The sequence below is a fragment of the Ochotona curzoniae genome, unplaced genomic scaffold (assembly GCF_017591425.1).
Source record: "Ochotona curzoniae isolate NIBS_2020 unplaced genomic scaffold, NIBS_Ocur_1.0 contig_3520, whole genome shotgun sequence".
Classification (NCBI taxonomy): domain Eukaryota; kingdom Metazoa; phylum Chordata; class Mammalia; order Lagomorpha; family Ochotonidae; genus Ochotona; species Ochotona curzoniae.
The window spans coordinates 12,616,323-12,629,824 of NW_024465894.1; the positions used below are offsets into that span (position 1 = coordinate 12,616,323).

Genomic DNA, 13,502 nt, shown 5'->3' on the forward strand with positions numbered 1-13,502 from the left:
GACAGCTGGTTTGTTAGAAGACCATGCCCATGTGTGGCTATGCCCATGGGGTAGTGTACCCTGCCTCATTTCCTCTCCACAAAGGCAGCAGTGGTGCCCCATGTTGCCGCAGGTGGGATGGTTTTGGGTGGAGATGCCTGCAGCTTGCAGTTGGGGCTGTGTGTGGCAGGGGTGGGGGGGTGGGGCAGTGCAAGAATCACTCCAGGCAAGTCTAGGATATGTTGAAGAGTCCTTATTAACCAAGCTTAGTGACAGCAGTGCCCATTAGAAATTAGCAAATGACAAGTCCACGTAGCAGTCCAGTCAGAATCGAAACCCTGAAAGGAACAAATGATCGTTAGCATGGAACCCATCCATTAAACTGAAGTCCTATGTCCCAGCTTCCCCAACAATATAATTACCCTAAGAGGCATGCAGCAAACTACCTGGACACACTTACAAAGCTGCAAACATTCACCCTTTCCTGGCTTCTCTGTCCATATCCCATCGCTGCTAGGCCTCACCTCTTCTAGAAATGCAAAGCATCTTAGCATTAACATCTTCATTGAATCACCCAAGCAGTCAACGGAGAGTGAGGAATACAGACACACAGGGGCTGCCTGTCCTCGGGGTCTGTCCACAGGAAGCCAGACAGCAAGTGGGTACTGGGGAGGCCAAGAGTCGAGTGCAAGAGTGATGGAAGCACATGACTGAGAGTGAGCCCCTCCCTATCATGGACCTTTTTGGGAACCTGTGAGGGGAGTGGTTACGCAACAGTGCAAGACTGCCCCCTCTCAGGTTCCAGGTGATGATAGGTGGGGGAGGTGTGGCTTTCAAGCTTGTGACCCTGAACTAGCTGCTTAAGACCACAACAGGGCCAGTGTAGGATCCTAGATACCTCCTGCATGTGGCCTACGGTGTCCTCTAGATTTTGACTCCCTGCTGCCTGGCTCTCCTGTCCTCCTTCCTGTGTCTCAGGCACTACGGTAGGTACTTTAGCTCTGGTGTTTCCGTAAGGGCCCCATGAGGTTACCATCCACTTGCTGATGGGATGCACAGCGTCTAGAAGAGAGGTGCATCCCTCCCAGTCTTGCTCTGCAGAATGTGGCTTGGAAACCACCAGCCTCAGGGGGCACTTAGCAGCTGGAATTCTCCCCATTCCTGAGGTGCAGGTTCCGGAAGACCAGCCTGTGGCTGCCGAGGAGCCACAGCTGAACCTCTCTGGCTGGCTGTGCATGGTCCTGGGACGTGCATCTCTGGGGAGGCCCCATACTTGAGGCAGGGTTGGGGGAGGAGAGGCTGCCAAGGTTACAGCTCCAACGCCAGAGCAGTCCTTCAGCCATCCTGGGCGCTGGCCATTCTGCTGTGCCACAGAAGGCTGCTACAAGGGGCTGGCTGGTTGTAGGGCCAGGAGAGGCCCTCCCTGCATGCAACCTCTTCCCCTGGGGACTGGCCCAAGGTGCTAGGCCCGGCAGAACAACTTCCCTGGGCTCCCCCAACAACCCCAGCCCGCAGTCCTGAGGGCACATCCCCTCAATCCCAACCAGCAGCCATTGTAATAAACTGTAATAAACTGTTGAATGACCTCGGGGCACCATGAGGACATGACAGGGAGAGAGCTAGCTTGGCACTTCCTCCCTCCCCCACATTCAGTGTGTGAGCCTGTAACCCCAGCTGAGCGGAAACCAGAGACTTGGGTTGTTTGCACTTCCAGGGCTGTGGCAATGTTATTCCCTGGAGCAGGGGTGGGGAGCGTCCGGCCTGTGGAATGCCTGCAGAATCATTTAGTCTGGTCCTGTCAGGAAAACAGCAGGTGGACTCAAAAATTCAGTACCTCTGTGGTAGGCTAATTAAAAAAAAAAATTTGTTTTTTTAAGGCAGAGAGAGAGAATATGTAAATGGTCCATAGGGGTCCTAGTGCTTACACCATCTTCTGCTGTTTCCCAAGCACATTAGCAGAGAACTGGATTGGAAGTGGGCAGCCTGGACTTGAACTGGTGCCCATGTCGGATGTCAGTGTCACAAATAGTGGCTTTAGCTGCTGCCGCATGACATTATTGCAGGCTGATATATATATTTTTTTTAATTTTTTTTTTTTTTATTGGAAAGGCAGATATACAGAGAGGAGAGACAGAGAGGAAGATCTTCCGTCCGATGATTCACTCCCCAAGTGAGCTCAACGGTCAATGCTATGCCGATCCGAAGCCAGGAGCCTCTTCCGGGTCTCCCCCGCGGGTGCAGGGTCCCAAAGCTCTGGGCCATCCTTGACTGCTTTCCCAGGCCACAGGCAGGGAGCTGGATGGGAAGCGGGGCCGCTGGGATTAGAACCGGTGCCCATATGGCATCCCAGGTGTGCAAGGTGAGGACCTTATCCACTGCGCCATCGCGCCGGGCCTGATATATATTTTTTTAAGATGTATTTATTTTTATTGGAAAGGCAACAGAAAAAAAAAAGAAAGAAAGAAATAGGGAAAGTCAGATCTACAGAAAGAAGGAGACAGAAAGATCTTCCATCTGTTGGTTCACTGCCCAAGTGGCTGCAACAGTCAGAGCTGAGCCGATTTGAAGACAGGAGCCTCCTCTGAGTCTTCCACACAGGTGCAGGATCCCAAGGCTTTGGGCCATCATCAGCTGCTTTCCCAGGCCACTGTCAGGGAGCTGCATGGGAAGTGAATCAGCAGTGGGAGAAATATGTAGATGGGAAGATAGGTAGGGTGTGTGCGTGTGTGTGTGTGTGTGTGTGTGTGTGTGTGTGTGTGTGTGTGCCTTTCAAATAAATAAAAATAAATCAGTGTGTAAGTACAATGAGATGTGACGAGTCTTTTGTGGTGCCAGGCATGGTGTGGATGCTCAGAAGGTACTGAGGCCCTCCCCCTGGCGAGAGGGCTCATTCGGCCTCTTCTATCTCAGGGTCATGGACAGGAGAGCCAGGCCTCTGTGTGTTTGCTATCTGTCCTTTCCCTCCCTCCACTCCTTCCTGATAGGGTTTCTATGGAGACGAGAGTCCCTTAGTGAATCTGCTGCCAGGGCTACAACCCCTGAGAGGTCTGCTTCTGCCATCACAACATGGCACCTGGCTAGAGCTGTTGCGTTGCCAGGGAGACGGCTCGGCAGGACACAGTGAGCAGCTGGTCTCAGTGTGGACTCAGGACACCAGCGGCCCCTCCCGCTCCATGTGTTTTGCTGAAAGTCTGGGGCAGTGCTGATGTGACTTTCCGTGTGGGGGACCCAGAGGAGATTCCTGGCTCCTGGTTTTAGATCAGCTTAGCTCCAGCAGGGAGCTGGAGGGGAAGTGGAGCAGCCAGGATACGAACTGGGGCCATATGGGATCCTGGTGGATGCTAGGTGAGGATTTAGCGATTTAGCCGCTAGGCTATCACTTAGGACTCAGTGCAATATTTTAATACATACATGTGGTAAGGATCACAGGAATGGCAATTAGCCTAACATGGCAAACACTCATCATCCCTCTGGTGCCCACACTCTGTGTCCTCTCTTCTAGCTCCTTGGAAATACACAGCACATTGCTGTGAACTGCAGTCACCCTCCTGTTTGGTGGAGTGCTAACATGAGTTCCTCTTGATTGCCACGTTATACCCATTCTCTCATTTTTTTAAAATCACAGTTTGATTAACACACCATGCATGTCGCCATTCTAAAGTGTACATTTCAGTGATTTTTTTTTTTCAAAACATTCTGATGTAGTGCAGCTGTGCTGAATTCCAGAACATTTCCTCACCCCCTGTGCTCTCTAGCCCCTGGTGGCCATGAGTCTATTTGTTGCTGGAGTGGCTCTGCTGGGCTCTGGGCTCTTCATTGCCACTGAGTCATGTGGCACAGACTGTTTGGTGACAGGAGCACTCAGCATGGGTTTGCAGAGCTCAGCATTCACACTGGGGCTGTGTCACAACTTCATTGCTTTTTCTGGCTGGGCAATGATCCATGGTGTGGGTAGACCTTGTTATCTTTGCTCACACTTGGGTCATGCACTCCATCACTGCTGTGGTTCACGGCCAATGTGGGCACTGTGTGAGTGTGGGACACTGCATTTTCAGGGCTTTTGGTATAACCCCTCCCACCCAGTTGAGTTGCTGTCAACAGATGGGCCTGGAAAGACAGAGGGGGTTCAAGCCCAGTACTCTCCACCTCCTGACCCACAGGGCCCCGGCCCTCCTGGCTGCATTCAGGGTATTCCTAGGCTCCTGTTGTGTCCTCTGAACCTGTGAGGGGCTGCTCATCTGGATGAGCCCCTTCCTCTCTCAGTAGATTTCCCACCTCATAGTTGGGGAGGATGCTGAACCTGATACCAGATCTCATGTGTTCAAATCCCAGTCCCGCTGTCATCCACGCTGTCCAGCCCTTGTCCATGTGGTACAGGGCAAGCCCAAACTTGGAACCGCATGGGGCTAGGTGGTTAATTGGCTGGCCAGCTGGCAGACAAATAAATGGACATAGAGAGATTTTCCATGTAGTGATTCATTCTTCAACTACCCAGAATAGCTGTGGCTGGGTCAGGTGGAAGCCAGGAGTCTAGAACTCACTCCTGCATGTGTAGCAGAGACCCAAGTATTTGAGCCAACACCTGTTGCCTCCCAGGATGCACCTGAACAGGAAGTGGATCAGAAGCGAAGCCAGGACTGGAGCTAGACTCCCTGACATGGGAAGCAGGCATCCACCTGTACTCAGGGCCCATCCCAGGCCTGGGTATGATGCCCTCCATCTCTTACTTGCAGATGACCACAACCATGGGCAAATCATGCTGATGTTCAGGTTGTTTATGTATAAACGGGAAAAGTAATCCCTGGTTTCCAGGGCTGTTTGAGAAGGGGGCTTGTCCTTGTACTATCCCAGGCCTCACCAGCTGTGGGCCTCTAGGAACGTTGCCTTAGTTACCATGTTTCTGCTGCCCCCTGGAGAAGCCCTCTATTGAAGAATAGCTCTGTCGTGAGTCACTGGCTACAGTTGGCCATTTGATTGGGAGGTTGGGACTAAGCTGCTCTTTGTTCCTTCCTTCCAAAGAGTCTCCCCCACCAGACATTCTGCAGGAAGGATACCTCACGTCTTGGAGGTGCACCCTCTACCTGGCACCAGATTGGCACAGCACCGGCCATTGTGCTCACTTGGGGAGTAGATCATTGGATGGAAGATCCTCTTCCCCGTCTCTCCTCCTGTCTGTACATCTGCCTTTCCAATAAAATAAATAAATCTTGAAAAAAAAAAAAAAGAAAGGGTATCTGAGTGAAGTTTACTCTTGTGTTTCTCTGTCATGGGAGGAGCATCTTCCTGTGTTTAAGGTCCCTTTGTTCTCCTGGTGGCTGTATTTTTGTTTCTAGGCAATGCTCTTCTGGGTTGGTTGGCCCTTTTTTTTTTTTTTTAATTCTTTAAACACTCTTCCTGTATTTAGGATCTCAACCCCTTGTTAGTGAAACTGAAGCTTTTCTATTTAGTCATTTACTTACAAATTTTTTTACATAGGGCTTTTTTTTTTCATGTAGAATTTGTGTAGTCAGCTGTATTTTTTTTCCCCAGTAGACTGAGGATTTTCTTTACCTGACATTTAAAAACTACATATTTCTGGGGTCCCCCATGATGTTTTGCTACATGTATGCAGTGGGTGATGTTCAAACCAGGGTAAACCACTGACTTGGATTTTTTAAACTTTTTTTTCCCCTTTAAACTTATTTGAAAGGCAGAGAAAGAGAACAGGAGAAATGGACAGAATGTCCATCTGCTGGTTTACTCCTCAAATGGTCCCAGTGGCTGGACCTGGGCTAGATCTTGAAGCAGAGGCCAGGGACTCAGTTCAGGTCTCCAGTAGTGGGTAGCAGGGACTTCATGACTTGCGCCAACAACACCACTGCCTTCAGGGGCTGCCTATGCAAGAAGCTGGAATCAGGAGCTGGGGCAGATGTCAAACCCAGGTGGTTTGATGTTACATCCAGGTGTTCTCGCTACTAGACCACTGGATTTTTTTTTCATGTTTACTGATTGTCATTTTTCATTCTACTTAAAAGGTAGAACTGGAGACAGCAGAGATAGACAATGAGGTCTTTCCTGCACTGTTAGTCCCCAAATTTCCGTACCTGCTGGGGCTGGGCTAAGCCAGGAGCCCTATCTGGGTCTCCCACGTGGGTGACAGGGAATCAAGTACTTGCACTATCACCTGCTGCCTTGCAGGATGTGGATTGGAAGCAGAGAAACCAGGACTCCCAAATGCCACTCTGACCTGGGCAGCTTACCCTTCTGTACCCCAGTGCCCACCTGCTTCTGGATGTTTGAATGATCAGTCTAGTCTCTCTCGTGACCATCCTGAAGCCTTCTGTGTAATTAAAGTCAATTGTGCCCGAATTTGTCTGATCTATTAGCATGCATTCATTCTGAATTAAACTTCCCAGTTGTGTCTTGGTTCCCTGTGGTTGGGATTTGCATGCAGAAGTTGGTGGAAGAGTCCCCCGGGAACAGCCTAGTGGCACCTGTGGCTGATGCCATGGAACATTCTGGAGTGGGTTCCTTGGAATTTGGTAAGGGGACCAATCCTGGGATGTGGGTTCCATCTCAGGAGGGAGCAAGGTGACCTTGGGCAAGGTGGTTCCCCTCAGCCAGTGGCCCATGAATCGGTCAGTGGGAGTGGTAATGAGTGTCTCAGTCTGGCAAAATATACAATACCCAATCCGGGTTCCTCTTCTGTCTTGTTCACTGCCATGTTCTCCAAACCTTGAGTATGCCAGGCACATGATAAATGCTCAAGAAACCTCTGTTGAATGATGGGCAGAAGCCCAGATGTCCAGGGGTTGGCCCAGGCACACTGGGTCACCATGAGGGGAGAGAGGAGTTGGGAGCAGGGGTGCTCATTGCCTGTGCCCCATCGGCAGTGTCCTGGGTCGGGGAGGGTCTGGAGGCTCCAGTGGCTCAGCAGAGGGCTCCCGGTCATTGCATAGCCTGGGCTGGGCTGGGCTGGGCTGGGCTGGGCTGAGGGTAGGACTTTCAGGGCACCCAGATATGAAAACTGTCACCTTGTGAACTTTTCCGCTTTCTGGGTTTTTTTCCCCTCCCTCCCTCCAGCATTCCTTGAAGAAAAGAGGAACCCGCTCACTGGGGAAGACGGACAAGAAGCCTTCAGTGCAGGTACAACAAGGCAGCACGCCCCCATCTCCAGGAGGCTGGGGACCCTCCCACACATCCCATCCTTACCTTCCACCCCGTCTTCCCCTCCTTCATGTGCTTGTCCTCACTGCACACTCTGATTCCCCAAGCCTCACTCCAGCACACAGTTTTTCTCTGGCAGCTGCAGGCTGACTTCCCAGGATAGCACAGGTGGGACCACCTCCAGAGGCCTGGGTTAGGGCTTGTTAGCTCTGCCTCTTGCTTGCCATGTAGTCAGAGCAAGTTCCTTCAGCTTTCCTGGCCTGGGTTTCCTTTGCCTCCACCTGCAGTCTATATGCTGCCCAGGCCAGATCCAGAGTCCTTCATCCTCCAAGCTCTTGGCATGTAGCATTTCATTTAATCCTCTGCATGGCTCTGTGTGGGAACCATCATTTTATGGATGGAGGAACCATAGTCTATAGTAGTAGCAGCAGCAGTTGCCTGGGCAGGGTGTGAATTGTCCCCTACTCCACTCCCCAGGGGCTACATGTGGGCTCCATACTTACTGCCCCAGTTCTTTGCGGGGTGGGGAGATGCACTGACGTTTTGTGGGTGGTGTCTTGGGGCCCCAGGAGGACAGCGCCGACCTCAAGTGCCAGCTGCACTTCGCCAAGGAGGAGTCTGCCCTCATGTGCAAGAAACTAACGAAGCTGGCCAAGGAGAACGACGGCATGAAGGAGGAACTGCTCAAGTACCGCTCGCTCTACGGGGACCTGGACGCGGCGCTGTCCGCGGAGGAGCTGGCCGACGCACCGCATTCGCGCGAGACCGAGCTCAAGGTGCACCTGAAGCTGGTGGAGGAGGAGGCCAACTTGCTGAGCCGCCGCATAGTGGAGCTGGAGGTGGAGAACCGCGGCCTGCGCGCCGAGATGGACGACATGAAGGACCACGGTGGGGGCTGCTCGGGGCCCGAGGCCAGGCTCGCCTTCTCGGCTCTGGGAGGTGGCGGCGAGTGCGGAGAGAGCCTGGCCGAGCTGCGGAGACACCTGCAGTTTGTGGAGGAGGAGGCGGAGCTGCTGCGACGCTCCTCTGCTGAGCTGGAGGACCAGAACAAACTGCTGCTGGGCGAGCTGGCCAAGTACCGCGCAGAGCACGAACTGGACGTGACTATGTCGGAGGATAGCTGCTCCGTGCTCAGCGAGCCCTCGCAGGAAGAGCTGGCGGCCGCCAAGCTGCAGATTGGCGAGCTCAGTGGCAAGGTGAAGAAGCTGCAATATGAGAACCGCGTGCTGCTCTCCAACCTGCAGCGCTGTGACCTGGCCTCATGCCAGAGCACACGGCCCATGCTGGAGACGGACGCCGAGGCCGGGGACTCGGCCCAGTGTGTGCCCACACCTCCCGGCGAGGTCCCCGAGTCGCATGCCGGCCGACTCTGCAGAGCGCGGGAGGCCGACGTGCTGCCCGGGCTGCGGGAACAGGCTGCCCTGCTCAGCAAGGCTATCGACGTGCTGGCAGCAGACGCCAACGGCTTCTCGGCAGGCCTGCGGCTGTGTCTGGACAATGAGTGTGCCGACCTGCGGCCGCATGAAGCCCCGGACAACAGTGAGGGTCCCCGCGACGCCAAGCTCCTGCACGCTGTCCTGGTGCGACTGGGCGTGCTGCAGCAGGAGCTCAACGCCTTCACACGAAAGGCGGATGCAGGCCTGGTTGGCTGCGGCAAGGAACAGCCCGAACCCTTCCCAGGGTCGCCTGCCCTCGGCTCCCAGGGACCCTCCAAGGAGCTTCTTATAACCAAAGACCTCGGCTCCGACTTCCAGGTGAGCCAGGTCGACTGCTTTTGCTGTTGACCTTGTAACTGATTTTTATCTGGCGATGTAAAAAGGGGACCTGCTTTATTTTTCTGGGAGCTCAAGGGGGAGACAGACGTGCCAATGATCCTTGTTTGATTTGAGACAGTAATTCTACTAGTACTTAACCAGGTCAGGAAGGCATACCTCAAGTATTTTATTATTATTTTCAAGACTTATTTGTTTATTTGAAAGACAGAGTTGGGCCCAGTGCAATGACCTAGCGGCTAAAGTCCTCGCCTTGAAAGTGCTGGGATCCCATATGGATACTGTTCTAATCCTGGCAGCTCCACTTCCCACCCAGCTCCCTGCTTGTACCCTGGGAAAGCAGTTGAGGACAGCCCAAAGCCTTGGGACCCTGCACCTGTGTGGGAGACCTGGAGGAAGTCCCTAGCTCCTGGCTTCAGTTCAGCGAAGCACCGGCCGTTGCGCTCACTTGGGGAGTGAATCATCGGACAGAAGATCTTCCTCTCTGTCTCTCCTCCTCTCTGTATATCTGACTTTCCAATAAAAATAAATAAATCTTAAGACAGAGAGAGAAAGAGAAAGACAGAGTTACAGTGAGGGGGAAGAGAGAAATTTTTCATCTACTGGTTCACTCCTCAAATGGCTCCAAAGACCAGAGCTGGACCAGGCTGAAGCCAGGAGCCAGGAGCTCCCATGTGGATGCAGGGACTCAGGGACTTCTGCCATCTTTGGCTGTGTTTCCAGGGAGCTGGATTGTAAATGGAGCAAATGGTACTCAAACTGGCACCCAGATCATGTTATTCATATTATGTTTCTTTGTCCTTTATTTGAAAAAAAGTTTATTTATTTAAAAGGCAGAGTTACTGAGGAGGGAGGTAGAAACACCTACAGATTCACTCCGTAAATGGCTGCCATACTTGGGGCCGGGCCAGGACAAAGCCAGGAGCCAGGAACCTTACCCACGCCTCCCACAGGGCTGCAGGGGCTCGAGCACTTGTTTTCCTAGGCTTCTCTGTAGGGAACCGGGTCGGAAGTAGAACAGCCATTTGCTTCATGGCCCAAGCGATACTCACGGGCTATTTCTGCTTGTGTATCTGACATCATGCACAGAAACACCACGTCCGTGTCCTGGGTAGGATACGTGGTCTGTGAATATTCATGAGTAGATTTGCTTGTTCTGGTCTCTGTTCATATATAGCTTTATTCTTAGAAATAGAATTGAGGGGCCATTTGGCGAGTGAATTAGCAAATGGAAGGCTCTCTTTTCAAATAAATGTATGTTTTTAAAGAAGATTTATTTAGGGAGCAGTGTGTGGCACAGAGATTTAAGCTTTTGCGTGCAATGGTTCGAGTCCTGGCTGTTCTGCTTCTAATCCAGGCTGCCTGCTAATGCACCTGGAAGGCAGCAGACAATGGGCCAAGTGCTTGGGCCCCTGAAGCTGAGTAAGAGATGTACATGGCTTTGGCTTTATCAAACACCGGCCATGTTGGCTGTGTGGCCATCTGGGGAGTGAACCGGTGAATAGAACGTAGCTCACTTTCTTTCTGTATAACTGCCTTTCAACTAAATAAGCAAATCTTTTTTTAAATGTATTTGTTCATCTGAAAGGCAGAGTGATAGAAAATGGGGGGCAGAAAACCTTTCGTCTACTGGTTCATTGAAGCCAGGGGTTACCTCGGCGTCTCCCGCGAGGGTCGCAGGGTCTCAAGGACTTGAGTCATCCTCTGATGCCTCCCGGGTGCGTTAGCAGGAAAGTAGATGGAGGTGTCGGTGGGACTCGATGCCACCTGTGGGGTGGGATGTGGGTGTCCCAAGCAACAGCTCATCACTGTGCCACAGCACCTCCTGCAGGACATGCTTTCCTGCCCAGGGCTCTTGACCTAGGTGCTGGGCTCTGGGAAGGCCTCTGATCTCACCAGAGGTAGATAGGATGGGTCACTCAGGGAGGGGTCTCTGAGCAGAGGGACCAGCTGTGTGTCAAGCACAGCTCCTGTCAGAGGTGGACAGTACCACGGGTCCCAGGAACTGAGCGGAGAAAGGGGTGAGCTGGACTTGGACAGCACGGCATGTTTGCTGTGGATCTGAGAAGGAGCGCTGAGATCTATCCACTTCCAGATGGGGACAGTTTGTTCTCTTTTCAGTAGCTTCTCAAAGTGGGTCTGACATGATCTGGGCCTTTGCAGCAAACAGGCTGGCCCAGGCTGAGGGCTGCTCTTGGTTCTTGGTAGGACAGGGAAGGTTGAACAGGCAGGTCTGTGCCCAAGACACAAAACAGTCTTCATTCTGCACGCACCTGACGAGTACTCCATGAGCACTCAAGAGCAGAAGGGAACCCATGGCGGGGAGGGCAGGGTTCCTAGCACTCTGGGTGGTGGGAGTGGTCAGGGTCTCAAGTGGGGTGGGAGTGTTTTCCTGGTGTTCCTTGGGTCCTCCTACAGTTACATCTGGTCTCTCCTGCCCATGCCTCCCGTGGCAGCCGCCTGATTTCAGGGACCTGCCCGAATGGGAGCCCCGCATCCGAGAGGCCTTCCGTGCTGGTGACCTTGACTCCAAGACTGACTCCCACCGGAGCTTTAGGCCTTACCGAGCTGAAGACAAGGACTCCTATGCCTCCGAGGTGGGTCAGGCCTGAGCAGGCAGGGCTTGGGTGCCAGGCTGTGAGCAGGGAGCTGGGACCCAAACCAGTGCCATGTGGATCGGGGCATTGCAGGCAGCAGCTTCACTTGCTGTGCTACATCAGTCTGGTAACTAACCATGCTAGACTTGATAGCTTGACTGGTTCATGTTTTTTGAAAGGTAGATTTTTATAGAAACACAGAGAAAGGTCTTCAGTCTGCTAGTTCACTCCCCCCACATGGCTGTAGCAGCCGGAGCTGAGCCCATTCAAAGCCAGGAACCCGGAACCAGAAACGTTTTTTTGGGGTCTCCTATGCAGGTGCCGGGTCCCAAGGCTTTGGGCCATATTGCACTGCTTTCTCAGGCCACAAGCAGGGAGCTGGAGCTGGATCGTAGTAGAGCGGCCAGGACGTGAACCATCACCCATGTGTGATGCTGGTGAAACAGGCAGAAGATTAGCACGCTTTGTCACCATACCAGCCCTGTGGTGGGGGGGAGTAAGGTGTTTTTTTTTAATCATGATTAGGTTTAGTGCTTGAACAACTCTTATGATAATGTAATCGTTAGGACTAAGGCTAGGGTTCTGTTTAGGTTTCGCATTAGGTTCAGGAATAGTATGATTTCTCACCTGTTTTCCCCACCCCCACCCAAGATCAAGGAGCTGCAGCTGGTGCTGGCCGAGGCCCATGACAGCCTGCGCGGCCTGCAGGAGCAGCTCTCCCAGGAGCGGCAGCTGCGGAAGGAGGAGGCTGATAGCTTCAACCAGAAACTGGCCCAGGTGGGTGGTGCCCAGGCCATCCCTGTCCCCAATCCAACTTCTCCTGCCCTGACCAAGGGCAGGGTCTTCCGAAGGTGAGAATGCCAAGGAAACCCAGGCTACAACTGGGAGGGTACCTGCACTTGTCATGGTGCCCTGGCTACACCGCGCTGGGGTTCTGGACTTGTCAGGGAAGCATTTATGAAGCTCCAGCTGTATGCTGTCCACCCATGATATCCTTCCATGGACTCCCCTCTCCCCAAGAACTGAAGTGCTTTCCCCAGGTTGCATATCCAGGCAAAAGGGGCTGGGACTAGATCATTCCCCAGCCAGTCTTGCTGCCTGTTTCTCTTAGCTGTCCCTGTGGTCACCGCCCCCCCCATCACCCACCCCTCCAGCTTCCTCTTTGTGAGTCCACATGGGACCTCTGGCAGGTAGTTGACAATCTGACGCGTGGTAGGCTTTCAGTGCCTGCTGTGATTTGTGACTGTGCAGCTGCTGCTGCTGCTGTTATTTAGGTGTTTTTCCTCTCTGGTGCAGCAGAGGGCAGCACTTGAACTAACTGTTAGCTGCAACCCCCCAAACCTTTCCCCACTATGGGGCTCCTCCCTGCCCTGGGATGAGGGACTGGAACCCCAGAGCTGGCTGGGTTTGCTCCAGCTGGTGTTCCCCACTTCCCCAACTCCGGCAGCTGAAGGAGGACCAGCAGAGGGCGCTGCTGAGGCGGGAGTTTGAGCTGCAGAGCCTGAGCCTGCAGCGACGACTGGAGCAGAAGTTCTGGAGCCAGGAGAAGAACATGCTGGTGCAGGAGTCGCAGCAGTTCAAGCACAACTTCCTGCTGCTCTTCATGAAGCTCCGGTGGTTCCTCAAGCGCTGGCGGCAGGGCAAGGTCTTACCCGGCGAGGGCGATGACTTCCTCGAGGTGAGCACTGTGAGTGTGATGTTAGGGGCTGAGGCTGGCATGCTTTGCAGGCCCTACTCGTGCTGTCAGGCAGTATCCACCTTGTGTAGCCTGTGGAGTCCTATGAGAGTGTGAATTCCAAATGCACCTGGCCAAGGCCTCCCAAGGGAATTGCACATCTGTCTATGATACTGTCCAGATGTCTGCATGCTATACATCCTAAACTGCCTCGCGGGCCTCTGGCTCTTGGGCCCCTTCTTCACGCAGTCCCAGGATGCCCCATTCTTGGTTTTCCTTCCCCTCTGAGCTGTTGCTCTTTATCTCTGATGTCACTTCTGAAGGAAAAGACCC

General features: G+C 53.1%; 1 protein-coding gene across 4 annotated transcripts in view; it reads left to right on the forward strand.

Moving 5' to 3' along the window:
- Nucleotides 1-13,502, forward strand: part of SOGA1 (suppressor of glucose, autophagy associated 1) — a 57,224-nt gene that overhangs the window by 22,879 nt on the left and 20,843 nt on the right. For 3 of the 4 annotated variants that reach the window (XR_005884010.1, XR_005884011.1, XM_040981509.1), the window contains exons 4-8: nt 7,042-7,104; nt 7,695-8,879; nt 11,354-11,494; nt 12,146-12,271; nt 12,942-13,172. Coding sequence is in view for 2 of the 4 variants with exons in the window: in XM_040981509.1 (XP_040837443.1) it covers nt 7,042-7,104; nt 7,695-8,879; nt 11,354-11,494; nt 12,146-12,271; nt 12,942-13,172 (1,746 nt within the window). In the remaining 2 variants the exon portion in view is untranslated. Of the gene's footprint in view, nt 1-7,041; nt 7,105-7,694; nt 8,880-11,353; nt 11,495-12,145; nt 12,272-12,941; nt 13,182-13,502 lie in introns of all 4 variants that reach the window. The other variant, XM_040981510.1, reaches the window with a different exon arrangement.